The sequence below is a fragment of the Solanum verrucosum genome, unplaced genomic scaffold (genome assembly GCF_900185275.1).
Source record: "Solanum verrucosum unplaced genomic scaffold, falcon-dt-bn FXZP01000062.1, whole genome shotgun sequence".
Classification (NCBI taxonomy): domain Eukaryota; kingdom Viridiplantae; phylum Streptophyta; class Magnoliopsida; order Solanales; family Solanaceae; genus Solanum; species Solanum verrucosum.
Window position 1 is genome coordinate 9,126,627 of NW_026020477.1, and position 21,122 is coordinate 9,147,748.

The 21,122-nt window shown below is 27.9% G+C and overlaps 2 protein-coding genes across 2 annotated transcripts; one reads left to right on the forward strand and one right to left on the reverse strand.

Moving 5' to 3' along the window:
• Positions 1–291: 291 nt before the first annotated feature.
• Positions 292–1,903, reverse strand: LOC125809469 (uncharacterized). Its single transcript, XM_049489098.1, has 3 exons — positions 1,781–1,903; positions 1,583–1,683; positions 292–791 (listed from the first exon to the last, which is right to left on the reverse strand). Exons 1-3 carry the CDS (start codon positions 1,876–1,878, stop codon positions 292–294), a joined length of 699 nt encoding a protein of 232 aa, XP_049345055.1. The 5' UTR covers positions 1,879–1,903.
• A 6,774-nt stretch (positions 1,904–8,677) lies between these two features.
• On the forward strand, positions 8,678–19,400 carry LOC125809297 (beta-galactosidase 16-like). Its single transcript, XM_049488957.1, has 19 exons — positions 8,678–8,851; positions 13,691–13,786; positions 13,889–14,001; positions 14,379–14,445; positions 15,446–15,538; positions 15,613–15,756; positions 15,958–16,052; positions 16,414–16,522; positions 16,647–16,731; positions 16,877–16,995; positions 17,084–17,254; positions 17,347–17,528; positions 17,682–17,773; positions 17,863–17,972; positions 18,069–18,176; positions 18,365–18,469; positions 18,553–18,698; positions 18,881–19,199; positions 19,290–19,400. The coding sequence occupies exons 1-19, from the start codon at positions 8,678–8,680 to the stop codon at positions 19,398–19,400; spliced, it is 2,439 nt and encodes an 812-aa protein (XP_049344914.1).
• The last annotated feature ends 1,722 nt before the right edge of the window (positions 19,401–21,122 follow it).

Consider the following 21,122-nt stretch of genomic DNA (forward strand, 5'->3'; position numbering starts at 1 on the left):
AAAAGGAAACAGAGGAGAGTTTAGCACAGATAACTATCAACAAAATAAGTGGACTTTTATCATAAAATACAAGCCAAATTCTTTGTTAAAACAAGATAAAATGTATTACTACAATTCTTTATACTATCAGAGTATACAAGTTATACAATATATTAGGCGAAAACTTCAGAATTTACAAGATTTAGAAGACCATAGAATTGAGAACCTATGTTTTTCCGACTCTCCAAAAGTATATATTGTGATCAAACACACACCCGTGAGATTTTTGAAGAGTCTGAGAACCCCCGCTTTTCATGCTCTCCTTCGTGAACGTGTTGAACCCTTAATGAACATTCCCTTTTGTGTAAATTTTGTTCTTCTACTCACTCGGATGTGATCATCGATAGGACCATTTTTGAACTTCTTCTTCTTGTGGTGGTGGATTGAATCATTAACAATTTGGACTTGCATATGATGACTCTTTGGCCTCAAAGACTTCCTCATATGTTCTTTTCTATGTTCCCTCATTGATTTTCTTCTTTTTATGTCATCAAATTTAATAGAGTCTTGTGATTCACTAGAATTACTAGAAATATCAACAAGTGCTTCTTCAATATCTTTTTGATGTCTTCTTCTTCTTCTATTATGCCTAGGTGTAAGAAGAAGTTTCTGAATGTTGAAACAAATGCAAGTGCAACAACAATCTAAGGCTGAAAAGCAAGTGGAGAAACAAGCCCAAGTAGTTCTACAAAGTATGTGACAAATGCACTGACAAATTCCCAACTTGTAAAGCAAGTAAAGGAACAAGAAAACTGCAAATAAACATAGGAAAATCAAGTTAGTTACTACTTCTGTTTCAATTTGTTTGACTTGATTCAGAGTACGAGAGTCAAACTAAATACAAACATAGAATCTTCAACTTTTTGAAATAAAATGTAAATATTCTTTGGCTATCCAAAATGTAACTAAGACAAACAAATTAAAACAGAGAGAGTACAATGATATAATCATGTTAGAACTATGTTACAGTCAAATATGAAGGGCAAATACGAGACAACTTGTTAACAACAACGATATAAAATGACTCAAAACTCTAACGGAGAACGAAATTAAGATATTTTTCTACAGTAGATAGAGGAGTAGAATTACCATTTTTCCTAAAACAAGACAATCAAATTATAGTTGAATAACAATTTGTGGAAAACCTTGATATCTGGTGTATTTTGCACAAATTCCTTGATATCATTTATTAAACATTAAAAATCTTCTACATAAGAAGTCACATTCAATCAGTCTATTTTCCAATAACAAACACAATGAAATTTCACAAATAGGATCTGAACAGGATAGAGTATACGCAGGCCTTGCTATCACCTTGAGAAAGATCCTCGACTCAATTGCAGCAATTTTAGGTGGAAAAAAAAAACATAACAACTAAAAAGAGAAAAAGTACAAAGGCTACTAGAAAAGAAAATAAACAACAACAGGATAATATAATAACGCGAAACACAAGAACCAAATGAAGATAGATATCAAAAATCAGAACTAACAATCAGTCTATATTGCATATATATAGAATATTGTAAGGAATTAAGAAACTAACCAAAGTATAATAGGATTGAAACCATGGCTGATTTCAAGAGTTGAGGGATGCAAAAATTTTCTATGTAACAAAGAAAATCCCATGTTGGGGCACATGCTGTACTGAAATGTTAATCAATTAACTATATCAAAACATAATTTAAAAAAAATCAAATGGAGAAATTTTACCCTAAAAATTAAGATAAAAAACTTAACATACCTACAAGCTTTTCCAGACAAAAAATCAAGTGGATGACCAAACAATTTGCCAACAATATCACCAAAACCTGATAATAATGCACCCATCACATTCCCCATTCTTCACTAATTATAACAAACTCATAATTTCCTGCAATTAAATACAATTCTCATTCACTAAATAACAAATTATTAATAAATTTCAACAAAGGATAATCTTACTATACTAATTAATTAAAACTGAAAAGGAAAAAGGAAAACTTACAGGAATTTGATTAGGCATCGAAAATTAATGAGTTAAAAGTGTGTAATATAAATAATTTTTAAAAAAATTAAGCAATTTCATAAAAAAATTAAATTTCATACTTTTTACCCTAAAATTTTACATACCTACCCGTCAGATTCCCATATATTCTCCACTGAATAAATAATGACAAGAAAATATAATTAAATAGTCATTCTTCTGCCAAAAGAAAAAAAAACAGTAAATAACTGCTTTCAATAGTGGGAAATTTCTTTCAATTCTTATCTTATAAACGAGAAATTATATAGTAAAGTCATTAAGTTTTTCTCTTATAAAATTACTCAATCAAACTTGTCATTAAAAAACCCCACTTTAATTTACACCCTTAACGTTTTGAATTTGAGAAACTATACCTCTCACATTTTAAATTAAATGTAATAATAGACCTTGATGTTAAATCAATTATTAGAAATAAGTTGATTTATTATATATTTTTATAATGTAAAAATTGGTGTTTAATTAATATGAATTAAAAATGTATAATATGAATACATGCATAAATCAAATATTCATCAAACACTTCGGCAAATTTTATTTGTGTAACTTCAAAAAACAATAAGAAAAGTGTAAAACATTTATTTTTTATAACTATGCATAATTTTTTTTGACGAAATAACTTTTTTCCTTTTTCTTTGGATGTGATTTTGTAGTTGTTGAGACAAAAGTCACTATAATCAACTTCATATTTAGAATTAACACTATCAGTGAGATTTGTGTATGCATTATATAGATATATATTAACTTTTTAAGCATTAAAATCTCTTATCAATAATTGTAAACCGTTAGTTTTTGTTGATTTTTTTTCCTTCTTTGTTTATAATTTTTAATGATTTTAAGTTTTTCGTTTTCTTTGCAGGACGATTGGTGTTTAATTCGATGGATTTGAATCTTTATTTTGATTTTTGATTTTAGTATATTATTAAAGTTATTATCTACACATATTTAATGTATAGCATTTATTTAATGAATAATATTATTTAATAATAAGTTAAATTTTAAAATTGTCAATAAATTAGTACTCACAATTATATTTATCAACTAACACGTATAGTAGTAATAATATAAAAAAAGTAATAAAACCATAAAAGTATTAAATTTCATACTTTTTTCCCTTTAATTTCTTTCTTTTGACATTTAAGCTCTCTTTTCTTTTTTTGCATGAATTTTCATTTTCTAGAGTTTCAAATTAACTTGATCCATGTTGTATCTACTAATATTGGAAAATTTATTTCATAGAATCGAGAAAAATAGCAACAAAAGATTAACCGAAAGAAAAAACTTTGTTGTGATTTAATCAAAAGAAATGGGTTTAACAGTTGGGGAAAAGATCTGAAATATATTCGAACTTTGACTGAAATTGTTGTTACGATACCGAACTTTGGAAAGGACGTTTTACCCGCATGCACTATTTAATAGTGTATTTTAAAGGTATATATATGCCCACGTGAACATCATAAATATTGCATTATTATAAATAGTAACGTGTCCACGTGGGCACATATATACCTTTAAAATACACTATTAAATAGTGCAGGGGGTAAAAGGTCCTCCATAAAATTTGATACCGTAACAACAATTTCGACCAAAATTAAAATATTTTTCAAACCCTTTTCCCTACTATAACTTATAAGTTAGTCACTTTTTATAGTGATTCCATTACACCTGTATAATTGTCTAATAGATTCAAAAAATAATCTTTTAATATATGATAGGCTTTAATACTTTCTTTGAATATAAATATTCTACAATATTATATATGTGTGAGTAAGTTTAATAGTAATCCTAAAAATTTTGAGAAATAGAAAATTTGTATTGTTGAGGATTGTTATTGACATATCTTTAAAATATATGGCTTATTTCTAGCCATTGATTTAACATTAAAAGTATATATTATCTAGTTTAAAATGCAAAAAGTGTATTATTTTTCAAATCTAAAATGTAAAGGGCGTAAAGTAATTTTTTTATGATAAATTTAATTGAGTGATTTTATAAGAGAAAAATCCTAAGTTGAGTGATTTTTTTAATACACAACAAAGTTCGATTTTGATATGTAATTTTCGATAGTTGAGCAACCTTTCAAGATATTTACTCTATATATAAATTATCTGCTAATTTTATCATAAGAAATCAAGTGAATTTATCACACTATAAGAAAAGTGAATTTTAAACTTCATTTTTTTAGGTCAAAATATGAATTCGTTCATTATATGCATATTTATAATGATTAATTGTTCTATCGATCGTCATGATTTATTTTTTAATTCACCGTTAAGAAAGAGTTAAAATTCAGTCATTAAAAATAATAATATTCAATTGTAATAAATTAATTAACCCTAAATAGAAAAAAAGATTTATGCCGTAGTTTTTTCCATTAAATTTACATTTTGACCTTTTTGGAGAGGCTATTTTCCTCTGAAATGGAGCAAGAATCCTCCATGATGTTGACAGGGATTGGGTTTGAGAAATGGATCGATGAGGAAACTACGACATCTTTAGTATCGGAATTCGAGTTTCTTCTGGTAAATTAGTATCGGGATTCAGGGCCGAAAGGTTTGTGGGAGCACATTCAAATTATAAATTTTAGTATATAATTATCCAAAAAATAAGAAGATCGAATCTCTAGTATATTAATTATAAATCTTTGTTTCTCAAGTGTTTTTAGAGAGGAATCCGATGAGGAGGTTATAAATACATAATGAAGTGTTTTTTGTTTGCTCAAGTTTTTGTGTGAACAAAACCAACTTACGATTAAATTATCGGTCTTAATATTAGTATTAATATAGATATGGATAAATTAGTTGTATTGGATGAATATGGCAGTGATGCGAAAATAATTAAATAAAGAATTGAGAATTCATATAACCGATCTTGACTTGAGTTTCGTAGTTATTGTTGTTGTTGGAATACACACAACAAAATGTAATTACATTCTAACAGTTAAACTCAATTATCTGCTAACTAATTAATTACATGGTCTATCAAACATGTCAGACAATGTAATTACACGTAATTACACCATAACAGAGTGACTTTCGAAACAAGTCCTAATTAAACATGAAACATGTGAAAAATCAAACATCTCTAAACTTTTGGCCAGAAAATTTGGCCATAATAGTATTTTACCTATGCTATTTTACCTTTTAAAACATTTTTACCCTTTTAACTTTAATACTTTTTAACTAAAAATTGAAAAAAAGATCAGTTTATTTTAAAATAAAAAAGATATTATAATTTTTTTAAATTTCTGCCCAAATTCTGACCAAATTCTCGCCATTTAGCATTACCCTTATTTTTTATTATCCAAACCTCTATTCACTATTATGAATTTTAATTTTTCAAACTAAGTCTACATAAGTTAATAGTCTAGATAGTAGGGTCTTACGTTTATATCTTTTTCATTTTTGTCAACTAAAGACAGTAAATCGTTAATATAAATATTAACCAATGGAATTAATATAACTACTTGAAACAGTTTGAGATAATCGAATTGTTAAGAAGCATCATGCCTAATTTGCAAGACATTTAGGTATATTAGTTTGTGATCGTAATATATGTCCGTTGTGCATACATTTATGGGCTGACATCGATGAATCCTGTGTTGACAAGTGCTTTTCTTTTTTAAGTTTTCTATCGGTGTCTGGTACTTACCATTTCACCACAATACTTGTTGGTATATGTTAACAATTGTTACGGTAAGGATTTAAACAATTTTTGTTTTGCCTTCTTTCTTCTTTCACATGAAGAAATTTTTGAACTCAAACCTCTTCTAGATAAAAACTAATCTAAACCAATGAGTCATGTAACTTAATTGAGTTTTTGGCCAAAATTATTCTTAAACTATACCCCAAACTTAAGCTACATCCTTAAAGTATCATTCTTAGTAGAAAACATCCTTCAACGATTTAAAAGTGAACAATTTTCATCCTTCTACTTGAATTTATCAGAAAACTAATAGATCCCACAGAAATCAACTGATCCCTTCGTAATTATTATTCTTAGATATGCCAAAAATACTATCATGAACTTTTTTGGTAATTGAGTTTAGCATTATGCAAAATCTTTTAATTTGACTTTTTTTCATTTATTTTTCATGTAATTTGATATTAAAAATATTATTAGTTGAAATATGTTTCTTCTCAATTGAATATGCTAGAATAGGCGTTTGTTGGAGACTTCCACTTCTAATAATGTAGAATGACACTCAAATGCGAGACATAATCAATATTTTGATCACTTCAATATCAGATTGTCCAAAAATTTATTGATCTAAATACTGTATGACTTTGAAAAAGGTAACGATAATTAAGCTCCAGCTTCTTTCCGTTACTAAATGAGAAAAAGAGCATATCGTGTATCCTCACACCTTCCAAACATTTTTTGTTTCAGTAAGAAATGGTGTCTAAGATTTCTAATATTTTTTTAAGGAACTTCGGTAATGAAATTACGCAAGAAAACTTTTGTTGATAGTCACGTGAACTGGTCATATTTTTGTAGGATCCCTTAGCTTTGACGATATCTTACAGAAGATGGATATTGTTAACTTTCAAATACTTATAGGATGTTTTTTGCCAAAAAAGATATTTTAACGATGTAATTTAAATTTGAAATATAATTTGAGGATGTTTTTGGTCAAACACTCAAACTTACTTATAAGTACGAAAGTTAAATTTTTAACTTTCCTTCTATAAATAGCACGACTCAATATTATATTCTGCTCTTGTTATGGTTGTTTATAGTCTTTTACTTCTTTCCTTCTTTATATTTTTTAAATTTTTATTACTCATATCATTACTTTACTTTACTAACTCAAAGAAAGACTTGTTTTGGTTTAATTAAAAGAAATGGGTTTAACAGTTAGGGGTTGTTTGGTAGTGTGTTAGAAAAATTAATGCATGCCTTAAATACTAATACCTTATTTGGTACTTTTTCCATCCTATATATAACTAATGCAAATAATTAATTATAGGAAAAAGAATTAAAAATACCCTCTAACTTTCATTTTTTAGTTGATCGTACCCTTACCTTTAGTATCAAGTTATTCATACTCCTACCGTTAAGAAACTATAAGGTGTTAACGGTACGGGTAATGTCAACTAATAAATAAAAGTTGAGGGGTATTTTTTATCATTAATTTTCTCTTAGTTATACGCTTTATTGTGTATTAAGGTGTGTATTACTAATAAATGGTTTTAACTTTTAATGCATGCTTACGAATTTACTATGGTTAAAGATCCAATTACCCCTTAAATATAACTTTTTATGCGATGCATGCTATGTTTAGTTATTCCTATATAAACCTGCCTTATAAAAGAAAAATGTCTCTCATTATTTTTTGCTAAATAAATTATATTTTTTTGTTTCTTGGAATTAAGAAATAATTATTAAGGTGGAGTGAAAATGCAGTTACTATGATTTTTTTTAAAATTTTTGATTTTATTAAGTCATTAATTTTATCAAGACGCCCTTGATTACCTACAAATTCGACCGTCTTAACAAACTTTAAATCGTATTAATTCAACATAAATGTCCGCAAATTATTCTAAACAATATTTTCATTATAGAAAACAAATATGTGAGTGCAAAATGTTAAAACTAATTAAGATCGTTCCTCGATTCCTCCCAACTAACAAGAGTAACAAAACAAAATTTCTCCAACAAGATTTTCACATAGTCATGATCACCGCTACTATAGTTATTTTATTTTATTTTCTTTTGTTTTGATTTCAAGAAAATTTGTATGCCTTTCCAACCTAATTATAAGAATCACAAAAAAAAAGAGGAGATATTTATATTATATAATTTTTTCCTATACAATGGAAAACTTTACAGATTTCTTAACAAAATTAACGTGTACGATATATAGATGAGCAAATTAAAAGTGAAATTATCTAAATTTTCTTAGGTCACAAGTTTTGAAATTTGTAAAAAAAATAAAATATAACTTGATCATTAAAAATCGAGAAAATAGTCAACTACGGCAAGTAACGGGGGATTCATAAGCCGGCAATTTTTTTTAATGAATACCATAAGTTTTTCAAAATATTTTCAATATATAAATTTGAGATTAGAGAACATTAAAAGTATAGACAACTTAATACTATAAATTAGTAAAAGTAATTTTAGAGGGAAAAACTTTCATTATTCAATATAAAAGCAAAATATGAGTGTATGTCTCCTAATTGTCATTTTCCTCTTTTACGTGATACAGTTCAAATTTCGAAATTCAAACAGTTTAAATTTGATAGTAAATTTAAACATGAAATATTTAAGTTTTTAAAAATAATTCTTTTATGTTTTAATACTGTAAAACATGATAGTTTACAATTCAAAATATTTAAAAGATATATGAAAAAATTATGATCAAGATAAACTTATTTGAATATCAAAATTTCAAATATGATTTAAGAAAATTACATATAAACCTAACAAACATATGATGTCATGAGTTTAGGTCACAAAAGTAATTTCCTTTTATAACACTGAATAAATACACGTAAACTTCCTCCTATATAAACTTTGCCTTATAAAAAAAATAAAATCTCTCATTACTCTTTGCTAAATAAATTATAATTTTTTTTGTTTCTTTGGATTTAAGAGAAATAATTATTAAGGAAAATGAAAATACAGTTGATGTGGCGGAACACGGCGGTATTAGTGGTGGTGATGATGATGGTGATGGTGGTGGTGATCGCGGAAAACGTTACGTATGATGGAAGGTCGTTGATAATAGATGGCCAAAGGAAAATGTTATTTTCTGGTTCTATTCATTATCCAAGAAGCACTCCTGATGTATGTATTTTCTCTCTATCTTTTACTTGCTATACGCTATGAATTTCGTCGTTAAATTACTTTTTATTTATTAAAATATTTTGATAATTCATTGCTAAAATGAATAATGAGTTTTGTTTTTAGCTATATAGAAGTAGTATTCGTTATTTAAGACTTTATATTTACTCAGAAATGAGTTCAGAATTTTTATTCGATTCAAAATTGAGTTCTTTTCAACTAAAATTAGTGAGTTCTGCCAAACACAAAATTAGTACTAGGGTGGATCTGTTCCTTCGAATAATTCTGTTTATATGAGATCTTTATCAATTTTTTTAAATATGTTTATAGTAATAGGTAATTTACCATATAAAAAATTACATGTAATATACTCCCTCTAATCCGTATTAATTGAACCCACCATTTAAGAAAAAAATTAAGGACATAAATTAAAACAAATCCCAACAATTTTTTTGAACTTAAAATAATTTAGAACTATGAAAAAAATTTCAGTAATTCAGTTAATATGAAACAAAAACGGTAATTAGTTATCTAATTTAATTGACTCTTAATGACAAAAACTGTAACTCTCATCTACTGCATTTAAGTTTGTTGAAATTATACTTAGTGTAGTACTCCGTTTGTCCTACAATAATTGTCTACTATTGAGTATTGACTTGACACAATCTTTAAGAAATAATAAATAATATGAGTAATATTACTATATTATCCTTTGATTTTATTAAATTTAATGTTTTGAGAAATATGTTAGATGATAAATAATATTTAATATCAAGAATAATAGACGACACAAAAGGTAAATTATCTCTTGATTTTTTAAAAATTAGATAGGTATTGTTGGATAATTATTTTTAGTATAATGGATAACTATTATTGGACTGAGTCAATTAATATAATTGACTCGGTCGCTTATTTGGTATTTTGTGTATCAACATTTAATTTTAAAAAATAACTAGTAGAAATATTATAATAAACAATTTCTTGCTTTTCTAAATTATTGAATATATTTGAATAAGTATATTTTAGTTACATCGTTGGAAGAATTCATTTGTAAATGTAACAAACAAACAAAATTAACTAATAGTAGTTTTTTTTTAAAGAGACTTAATAATAAGGAATTTATATTTGGTTCTGCCGTTTGATATTCAAAGTCTCTGGTGATAATTACAAAGAAAAAATAAAGATTCTACTAGTTATCTTATTTAACATCAAAATAATTTCTTGTTTTTCTGAATTATCCCTCCGTTCATTTTTAATTGTCATCTTTCAAAAGTCCATTTGATTAATTTTCAAAGTTAAATTAGATTACATTAATTCGATATTTTAAATAAAAAAATTAGATATTCAAAACCTATTCGAAAAGTATTATAAATTTCAATTTTTTTTGCATATCAATATGATGAAAAAACACATCATAAAATGTTTGTTAAAATTATTATTGTTTGACTCTAAAAAAGAAAACTATGATAATTAAAAGTGGATGAAAATAGTATTGAATATATTTGAACAACTATCTTAAAGTTACATTGTTGGAACTTGGAAGAGTCCATTTGTAAATGTAACAAACAAACAAAATAATTTAATAGTTTTTTGAAAGAGTCTCAAATAATTAAGGAATTTATATCTAATATATTGCCGTTTGATATTCAAAGTCTCTAATGATAATTACAAGGAAAACAACAAAGACAATACTAGTTATCTTATATTTAACATCTAAAAAATTGAGTTTTTTTTTTAAAGTTTCTAATCAATCACAAAACACAAACTTTCATCACCATATTTTTCCAATTTCTTCATTTTTCATTATTGTAGAATTACAAAATAAATATCCTCATCATTTTTAAATTTTGTGTGATATTATTTAATTGAGTATAAAATTTAAAAGTACCATTGTTTTAATGCAAACAACTTTAAAAACTAATTATATAAAAGGTGAACTACCTCAGTCCCAATATGTGTAAAATATATGTAGGTAATTTCTTTTATTTGTTTAGGGTGACTTAATAATGAAGCTAGTAAAGTGTTTAGTTTAGGTCTCAAAATATTGAGGCGTCAACAAATTAAAAAGTTCCAAATTCATTTAAAAAGATATTATCTACCTTTTATAAAATGTATTTTAGAACTTTAATCTATCTTTTACAAAATGTATTTTAGAACTTTAAATTAAATTATTCAAATCTCTATATTAATTAATAAAAATTTTATAATATCATCCGAGAAATAACATCTCATTAATAATAATTGATCCTCAACATTAAAAATAACATGTAAAAAAAATAAAAATTGGAAACTATCTTCTTGTTAAGACAACTGTGTGTATAAATATACTTAATACTTTTTATTAAAATTTTAATTTTATCAGGTTATTAAAGCCTTATTTGGTCTCATTTATTTGCACAATGAGATAATTCCAACCTAATCACATTAAGTACATTTGTTTTTTTTTAAAAAGAAATATATGTTAGATTAGTGAAAAAAACTTAACACCGTTGAGACTTTAAAATTCATGTTTTTATTTTTTCTCTCTCTCAAACCCGTATCTTCTTTTTCTTTCTGAAAGCAACTAGTATTTATTAATTATTCAATCCAATATTTTATATTTTTTTTCTTAAATCAGAAAATTATTAAATCTTGTTGAGATATTTTCGAAGTCAATTATCCATCTTTATTCTGTATTTTTAATACCTATTTTCAGTTATGAAACTAAAATTTAGAGACACCAACAGTATTTTATAACTCAAGTCAAACAAAAAGAAAATAAAGCATTAAGATTTTTGTAGAAAAAAGATAAGAGAGAAAAGTTTGGTGGTAGATATTCTAGCATCAAGAGTTATCTTTGAGTTGCAAAATTATAGAAACGGAGAATTCAATTTGCGGTCTGAATTAGTTCCTTTACGGATTTAAACAAACGTTCCGAAATGGGTTTGTTGAATTTGGTTTTGCAGTTTCTTTTTACGAGATTTTAAATGGTTTGAGTTATAATTTAAATATGCTTTGAGTTATCTTTGAAACAATCCCAGAAATAAGAGAAGAGTCTATTGAAATTTTGTATGTTTATATTATATTTGTTCAAATATTAAAACAAATCATCTTATCATTTAGTGTTCAGATCTAGAAACAACATCTTTATCATCGAACCTAATTTTACTAAGACACCTTCACCACATACAACAAATTCGATAAATTCACATACTTTAATCATATTAATTCAACAAAAATGTCCGCAATTTATTCTGAACATTTTCATTATAAAAAATAAATATGTGAATGCAAAAAGTTAAAATTGAGATCATTCCTTGATTCTCCCAATTAACAAGAATAACAAAACAAAAATTTTCCAACAAGATTTTCATTTCGTCATGATCGCCGCTATTATAGTTACTTTTTTTTTTCTTTTGTTTGATTGCTTAGAAAACTTGTACGTCTTTCCAACTTAATTATAAGAACTAGAAAAAATAATATTTATGTTATATATTTAATATATATAATTAACATATAATTTTTTATATATTTAATTAACAATTATAATTATTTTGACCGATTGATCAAACATTTTAAATCCTTTAATTTAGTCCGTATTTAACTTGTTTGAATCATTTTTGGATTATTTTTCTTATTAAGTCATGCAATATTGAAAGCGAACTTATTAAAAATATACACTTGACATAAAAGAACATACATTTTAACAAAATATTTTGCACGAGATATTTTCTTTTTTTATGTTTAGTTATTGAATGATTATTTCTTTAACCACCTATAATCATTTCTCTCAAGTTTATACTAATTAAAATGAATCATATTTATCTTACCCTATTTTCGAACTTTGACCGAAATTGTTGTAACAATTTCAAACTTTGGGCAGGACCTATAACCCCTACACCATTTAATAGTGTATTTAAAGATATATAGGTGCTCACGTGGACATCATAAATATTTCATCATTATAAATAGTAATTTGTCTAGCTCGACACTTATATATCTTTAAAATACACTATTAAATAGTGCAGAGGGTAATAGGTCCTGCCCAAAGTTTGAGATTGTTACAGCAATTTCGGTCAAAATTTAAATATATTTCAGACCTTTTTGGTACTTCATATTTGAAGTTGTGGTTAATACTTTGAAGTTATTTGATGAATATTTTAAATTCGTAAAAAACGAAATCTTTATGTCTTGCAAGTATATATATAATATTGTATAGAATCATTGTATACTCAATGTATAAATAGTTGGATGAAATAATTGACTATGCAGGTATAAACAAAAAAAATTAAGTAGGTACTTAGGTGTAATATTTATATTAAACTTCAACTATCATTATTTTTAGAGAGAAGTATCAAAAATACTTCTAAATTTGGCGCAAATTATTAGTTTCATCCTCAAACTATTGACAGCCTTAAAAACACCCCTTTACTTGACTAATTGAAGCTAAATCCACCCCAGATCGTGCAACATAAGTTAAATACACCCCTAAATTCTCGTCAAGTTTAGGGGTGTTTTCAACACTTCTCTCATTTTTTATTAAGAACTCCATACTCCTACAAGAGTTTGAGACCACTTGCTATGTCATGTTGCATATTGAAAGTATATCGGGGGTGTATCTAAGTTTAGTTATCAAGTACTCGTGTGTTTTTAAGGTTGTCAATAATTTAGAAATGAACTAATAATTTCCGCCAAGTTTAAGGATATTTTTTATACTTCTCTCTTATTTTTAATTTCACATTGTTTGCCTATCATTTTCAATTTTTGTGACATTCCATAAAGACAAAATATCATATGTAACAAGACGTGTAATGTGATAACTAACCTTTTCTTTTCGAATTTGTTTTTTCTTATTTATTAAAGATGTGGCCATCTTTAATATCGAAAGCTAAACAAGGTGGAATAGATGTGATTGAGACTTATGTATTTTGGAACCTTCATGAACCCCAACCTGGACAGGTATTAGATGATATGTTATTATCAAAAAAAATTTCGAATTATACGTTTACGCTAAATACTTTGTGCACTGAATTATTATTATTATTTTCATGTGATGTCAAGTATGATTTTAGTGGAAGACGTGACATAGTAGCATTTATAAAGCAAATTCAAGCACAAGGTCTCTATGCTTGTCTTCGTATTGGACCCTATATTGAGGCTGAATGGACTTATGGGTAATTAAAAAAAAAACACTACAAGTATTAATTTTTTTCGGGAAAAGGATTCGAAATATATTCGAACTTTAGGGAGGACCTATTACTCCTGCACTATTTAATATTAGTGTATTTTAGAGATATATAGGTGGTCACGTGGACATAAAAAATATTGCATAACTATAAATAGTAACTTGTATATATATTTAAAATACAATATTAAATAGTGCCGGTAATAGGTCCTGCCCAAAGTTTGAGATTGTTACAGCAAATTTCGATCAAAGTCCGGATATATTTCAGACCTTTTTCCTATTTTTGTTTTAATCCAAAAAAACAATTCAGTATTATATTTTGATATATTTTCTTTGTATTTGGCTAATTTTTTGTTGAATTTTTAGGGGCTTCCCATTTTGGTTACATGATGTCCCTGGCATTGTTTATCGATCTGATAACGAACCATTTAAGGTACGTAAATACGTAATAATACCTTTATCTTTGAGTTTTTTTGTTGGGTAATGTCAATATTCTGCCTATAGCAAATTCCATGAGGGGTTGCGTATCTCGGATTGGAGTCATGATCAAACATGATGTTTGCTTGGATTTAGTTAAGAAATAAAGTTGCGTCTTTGCTATGAGTTATAACTTTTGGCACGATGCTAAGTGTTTGATCTTAACAAGTGGTATCAAAGCTAAGGTTGTGGGTTCTTGTTGCAAGAGCAACATTCTGCATGAGGCAGGTGTAGGGAGCGGGATTGTTTGTTTCATGAATTTAATTAAGAAATAAAGTTTTGACGTGATGGTAAGCTCTTGATCCTAATAGCCTTACTGTTAAATTTGCGATTCGACCACTTTTTTATTTTTAGTTTTGTTCAAAGGCGTATCTAGAGGGGGTGCCGTGGGTTCACGTGAACCCATGCTCTCCTCTATAGATCATGTATAGTAGTGTTATATTTTTTTTAAAATATTTAAATATAGATATGTGAACCTATGTTGAAAGTATATCATATAATACTGCGATGATGATTGGGTGCACCTCTCTAAGTGAGGATATAAATTTAAATCTTATATCTATCTTGTCTCTGTGAGTAACACCTTTCCAAGTGGTTATCGGTTACACTTTAGACGTTTCAGCTAATTTTGCTTTTGTTTTTTTCCTTTAATCTTTCAAAATTTTCAAGTGTGTTACATTGAAAATTCCTAAAAATTTAACATTGTAATTTTTTTGTATAATTAAATCAAATGTGTATATTAAAATTTAAAACTAGTAGTATTATACATTTTGAACCTATAATTTTTAAAATTTAATGGTTCAAAGACGAACGAAAAGTCAAATTGATCAGATTTATATTTAAAATATATTTTTTTGTAATCGTGCACCCATCTAGCCGAAATCCTGGATACGCCTCTGGTTTTGTTGGTTTGAATTTGTAGGATTAACTTTTTTTCTCTCTTTTTTTTGCGATAGTTTTATATGCAAAACTTCACAACAAAGATAGTGAACTTGATGAAGTCAGAAGGGTTATATGCGTCACAAGGAGGTCCAATTATACTCTCACAGGTTAAATAACATGTTAATTACTTAGCACGTCTTGCTTCACGAGAGCTAATTTGAATAATCTTTAACTTATACAGATAGAGAACGAATATCAAAATAAAGAGAAATCATTCGGAGAAAAAGGACCCCCTTATGTTCTTTGGGCAGCAAAAATGGCTGTGGAACTTGAGACTGGTGTACCTTGGATCATGTGTAAACAAGATGATGCTCCTGATCCTATTGTATGTTCCATTTTCGATTCTTATTTTTATCGTAACAAGTAAACTGTTTTATTTTTTAAGATCCTAGTCTCACGTAACGTTTTAGTGACCTCATAAGGTAAAATAGTTACATGATTGAGATCTTAGTGTATGGAAATTAAACTCGTTATTTATTCATGATGTCAAGTGTATGCACCACTAATTTAAAATATGTTTGTGTAGATTAACACATGCAATGGAAGGACTTGTGGAGAAACATTTAAAGGGCCTAATTCACCAAATAAGCCTTCAATTTGGACAGAAAATTGGACTAGCTTGTAAGTATTTTTAAACTCTATAATTTAACCACTTCAAGCCAAAATTACACAAGTATTTTATCGAGTTGAGGTGTTTGACGTACTTTTTGAGGGAGAATAAGTAGTTTTGAATAGTAATAGACGTCTAAAAAAGCTTTAAAAAATTTCACTTTTGAAGCCTTGGTCAAGCACGAATACCTAATCCAATATTGTAAAAACTATTTTTCAAATTAATTAGTCAGACACAAACAACTACTCTTCACAAGTATTTTTTCAAAAAAACATTTTTTTCAAAATAAGCGGATTTCAAAAGTTTTGACTAAATACACTTATTATTCATAACTAAAACTTTGCTGAAAGTTTTTTTTTTTTTTTTTTTTAGCTATCAAGTGTATGGGGAAAATGCAATAAACAGATCAGCAGAAGAAATGGCCTATCAGGTTGCTCTATTTATTGCCAGGAAGAATGGGACCTACATAAACTATTACATGGTAAATTTTCATGATAAAATATTTTGATCTTATTAATTTTACATTACTTGTTAGTCCTAAAAAATCAATATCAACTTATTTAAGATTGAGGCATTGTTTTCGTGGTGCGTTTTTTCATGAGCAGTATCATGGAGGCACAAATTTTGGCAGAAGTGCTGCAGAATTTATGATTACAGGTTATTATGATCAGGCCCCACTTGACGAGTACGGTAAGCTACATACACCAACACTCTTCACGCTAGGTGAATTTTACCTTGTGATATCAAATTACTTACCATTTCATGTATCGTATTACATATTACTAATATTGTGTGAATTGTCCGTGCATAGAACGTAAACTCATTTGTTATGCAGGTCTAATCAGTCAACCAAAATGGGGTCATTTTAAGGAATTACATGCAGCAGTAAAGCTATGCTCTGAGAACATACTTTCTACTTTTCCCACAATGCATTCGTTAGGTCCACTACAAGAGGTAATACATTACACAAGCCCTGTTATGAGTTGGTCAGATTTACTGTTTACTTTTTTTTTCCTAATCGTATACATAAATTATACATTAGGCTTATGTATACGGCGAAGATTCAGGAACTAAATGCTCAGCATTGCTGGTGAACACAGATCATAGTAATAGAAATGTAACAGTACAATTCCGGAATTTGACATATCAATTACCTCCAAAATCTATAAGCATATTGCCTGACTGCAAAACTGTAGTCTTCAATACAGCTAAGGTAGATTCATTTTGAAAATCAACTTTCACGTATGAACTTTATCTACTATAACAGTAAAGTAACAGAATGGTTTTCATGTGTGATAATGTTAGGTGAGTACACAATTCAACACGAGAACTCCGACTACAGTATTCAAGTTTGATAGAGCTGAGAAATGGGAACAATTCCATGAGATAATTCCGCGATTTGATGCAACAACAGTTAGATCACAAACATTGTTGGAGCAAACAAATACTACAAAAGATGTCTCTGATTATCTTTGGTACACTGCTAGGTAATCAAAATTCAAATAACTATAGTATATATGTTAGTTAACTTGCTTCAATATGATTGATTTTTCGTATCAAATTAACGAAAATCTCTTCATATATTATTTAAAATGTCAATAAATTCTTCTAATTTAAGCCAAAATTGATGTGATATATAGTTTGGAGCAGGAATCAGAGGAGCAGCAAGTTAAACTAAGTGTGAAGTCATTAGGACATGTTTTACATGCTTTTGTCAATGGACATCTTGTGGGTGAGCACTTTTCGATAATAAATATTAATTTCACTGGGTATGTTGTTGTTATGGTTATCGACTTGTTAATTGTCATGTTTTTTTTTTAGGTTATGGTCATGGACAATTTAGAAAAACATCATTTTTAGTAGAAAGCACGGTTTCTCTAAATAAAGGGAAAAACGAAATCTCATTTCTTAGTGCAACAGTTGGTTTACCGGTTTGTACTTTAATCTTTAATTTTATTTTTCTCAAGAAAATATTCACCAAGCAAAAAATAGATAACAAATTTACTCTTCTTTTACTATATATGCAGAATTCAGGGGCATTTCTTGAGCGTAGGTCTCTAGGTGTACATTCAGTTATGATTCAAAACGACAATCGAGGCCTCAAAAACTTCACTGATTTTTCATGGGGTTATCAGGTAATAACCACGCTGAATTTAACTTATATACACTAACTTATAGTGTAAATATAAATAAACATCCATGACTTGTGACTTAAAACAGAGGATCTCTGATTTTAATTTTCAAGTGAATCCTAATTAGTAACTAATTTCTTAACCTATATTGAGAGAGTTAAGATTTTATTTTAATTACATGATGTTTTAAGGTTGGATTGTTGGGGGAAAAGTTACAAATTTACTCATCAGAACGTACAAAGAGTGTTAATTGGAGCAAATTAGGCTCTTCTAAACAACAACTTACATGGTACAAGGTAAGTAAATGTACATATACATATAATTATGTATTTCTATAAACTTTATATTTGTTGTTTAACTCGACATTGAAATTATTCAGTCCATTTTCGATGCACCAAAAGGCGATGATCCGGTTACCCTAAATCTTGGATCCATGGGGAAAGGTGAAGCTTGGGTTAATGGCCAAAGTATTGGAAGATTTTGGCTCTCCTTTCACACACCTCAAGGCGTTCCTTCACAAACTTGGTATGTACTAATATATATACACGTCATCAGTACAATTTAACTGGTTATAACATGTTATCAATCTATTGTTACTATGTAACACTTACTATGTACAATATTATACATATTAATTATTAGTACATCGAACTTAAAACTCAATTAAAGAAGTGTCAATAATGTTCCAAATGTGTATGTATTTATAGGTACAATGTTCCAAGGTCATTTCTCAAACCTAAAGACAATGTATTGGTGTTATTTGAGGAGGAAATAGGCAATCCTCTTGGCATCACCATTGACACAATTTCAATCACCAAAGTATGCGCGCATGTCACAAATTCGAATCCACCACTAGTAAACTCTTGGAGGAAACATGGTAGAAGACCTAAATTGCAACTTGGTTGTCCACCAAGAAGAAAAATTTCCAAGATTTTGTTTGCAAGCTTTGGAAATCCAATTGGTGATTGTGATGATTATGATATTGGACTATGTCACTCCTCTAACTCTAAAGCCATTGTGGAAAAGGTACATTATATTCTTTACCCGTTTTTAAGGGTTGTAAAATTAGCTCATGAAAATATGACTGGTTAACTCGTTTTAATTTGAATTGTGTAGGCTTGTTTAGGGAAGAGCAAATGTACCATTGCTCATTCAAGTAAGAAGTTTGGTGGTGATCCATGTCCTGGAATTTCTAAGTCTTTGTTGGTTGATGTTCAATGTAAATGAAACCATCATGATATATATGCTTTGTTCATTAACAATGGAATATTTAAAAAAATGAATTAAAGTAAGGTATAGAGTACATTCATTGTTATGTATGTGTACATTTTATATAATTACAAATTGAATTTGTTCTCTAGAAGAAAATGTCAAATTTGGAGAATGATTTTTGAAATTAATTCATTATATTTCAATATGTTATTATATTAAGTAATTAACTAGCTATTGTGAAGTGTTGTGTAATGTTTTTAGTACAGAATATAAAAATTCAAGTAAGATTTACTCTCTAGGAACTTTGAATAACTACTTTTATGTGATAAAAATTAGTATAAAAAGTGATTTTTATTTGATAAAATTTAAAGTTTAATGACTTTTATGTGACAAAAGTAAATTATGTGATAAACTTTTTGAATGTCTTTTATATGACAAATACTTAACAATAAAAAATTCAAACAATTTACAACTAAAAAGAAGAAAATTGAGTCCAGACAAAAAAAATTTGAAATTGTGTTGGCGGTAGTGATGAGAGTCCTTTATACTGTTAATTGGTTGACCAAAAGATCCATCAAAAACATCAACATAAGTTGTTGTATAGTGATGAGATTATTTCACCCTTAATAAGAAATTTCGAGTTCGAATCTGGAGATGGAGAAAATTTTGTTGATAGCACATGAGTTGTTGTGTAGTAATAAGATTGCTTCACCCTTAATCAGAAGTCTCGAGTTTGAATCTAGAGATGAATTTTTTTTTTGTTGGAAGCACATGAGTTATTGTGTAGTGATGAGATTACTTCATCCTTAATCAGAAATCCTTAATCAGAAGTCTCGAGCTTGAATCTAGAAATGGAAAAAATCTTATTGACAGTGTCACCTCCAAATAAATCATGCAGTGTGTTATTCAAATTTAATCGGAGTTTCAATATGGACTCGAGAACATTTTAAAAAAATATTCCATCAAAAATACTACTATATAACTACTAAGGTTACTTTTCAAATGTCAGGCTTTACCACAAAAATAAAAATGTAATGTCTTCATGTGACAAGTTTTGTCACTTTATCTTCTGTCTACATGTATGTTAGTGGACTCACACTGTCAAGGGGAGGTGGGGGACAGTGACTACTGAGATTTTTTCTCATATATAATAAAAGAAATTGGATTCAAATTTTAAAAACAATTTTTTTTCTTACTAATCTCTATACCAATTTCTCATCCCCATGATGTAGGACTTTTTAATCCTCCTCCGCATATTCAGACTTCAACTCGAACGTGAATACTTATAAATGACGGTCCAACGGTTCGTACGTCAACACTTATATATGAGGGTCCAATGATGAACAACAATTGGAATGACACTGACTTTAATACCATACCCTAAAAACTAGCTCATTAGGAGAGATTTGTCCAAAGTCTCCGTATTATAAGTTAAAGTGATAAAAACACTTAATCATCAATTTGTTGACTCTAGGACTAGTAGTTGGGTCATGAAATTTGCCCACACATGTTCCACGGAAATATCATTATGGTTTTATTTGTACAACCTCTCTTTCTTTTTTTAAATTAAAAGTAAGTTTTAAGAGAGGAATTTTTAATATGAAGTATAAAAGATGAGAAAGGGACACAATAATTTCATTGAGTGTACTTCACATGTAATAGCCCCCACTTCTAACTTGCCTCTTCCGCTCTCTCTTCATACTCATATTTGTTTTTCTAAACTTTAATTTCACTCCT

Excerpts from the sequence above, each read along its gene's own strand:
- LOC125809469 (XM_049489098.1), bottom strand. The coding sequence starts at position 1,878 with ATGGGGAATGTGATGGGTGCATTATTATCAGGTTTTGGTGATATTGTT. Across the intron at positions 1,684-1,780 it reads TTGTCTGGAAAAGCTTGTAG|TACAGCATGTGCCCCAACAT; the intron begins GTATGTTAAGTT and ends TTAACATTTCAG. Across the intron at positions 792-1,582 it reads TTCAATCCTATTATACTTTG|TTTTCTTGTTCCTTTACTTG; the intron begins GTTAGTTTCTTA and ends GTTTATTTGCAG.
- LOC125809297 (XM_049488957.1), top strand. The coding sequence starts at position 8,678 with ATGAAAATACAGTTGATGTGGCGGAACACGGCGGTATTAGTGGTGGTG. Across the intron at positions 14,446-15,445 it reads CTGATAACGAACCATTTAAG|TTTTATATGCAAAACTTCAC; the intron begins GTACGTAAATAC and ends TTTTTGCGATAG. Across the intron at positions 18,177-18,364 it reads ATTTTTCATGGGGTTATCAG|GTTGGATTGTTGGGGGAAAA; the intron begins GTAATAACCACG and ends TGATGTTTTAAG.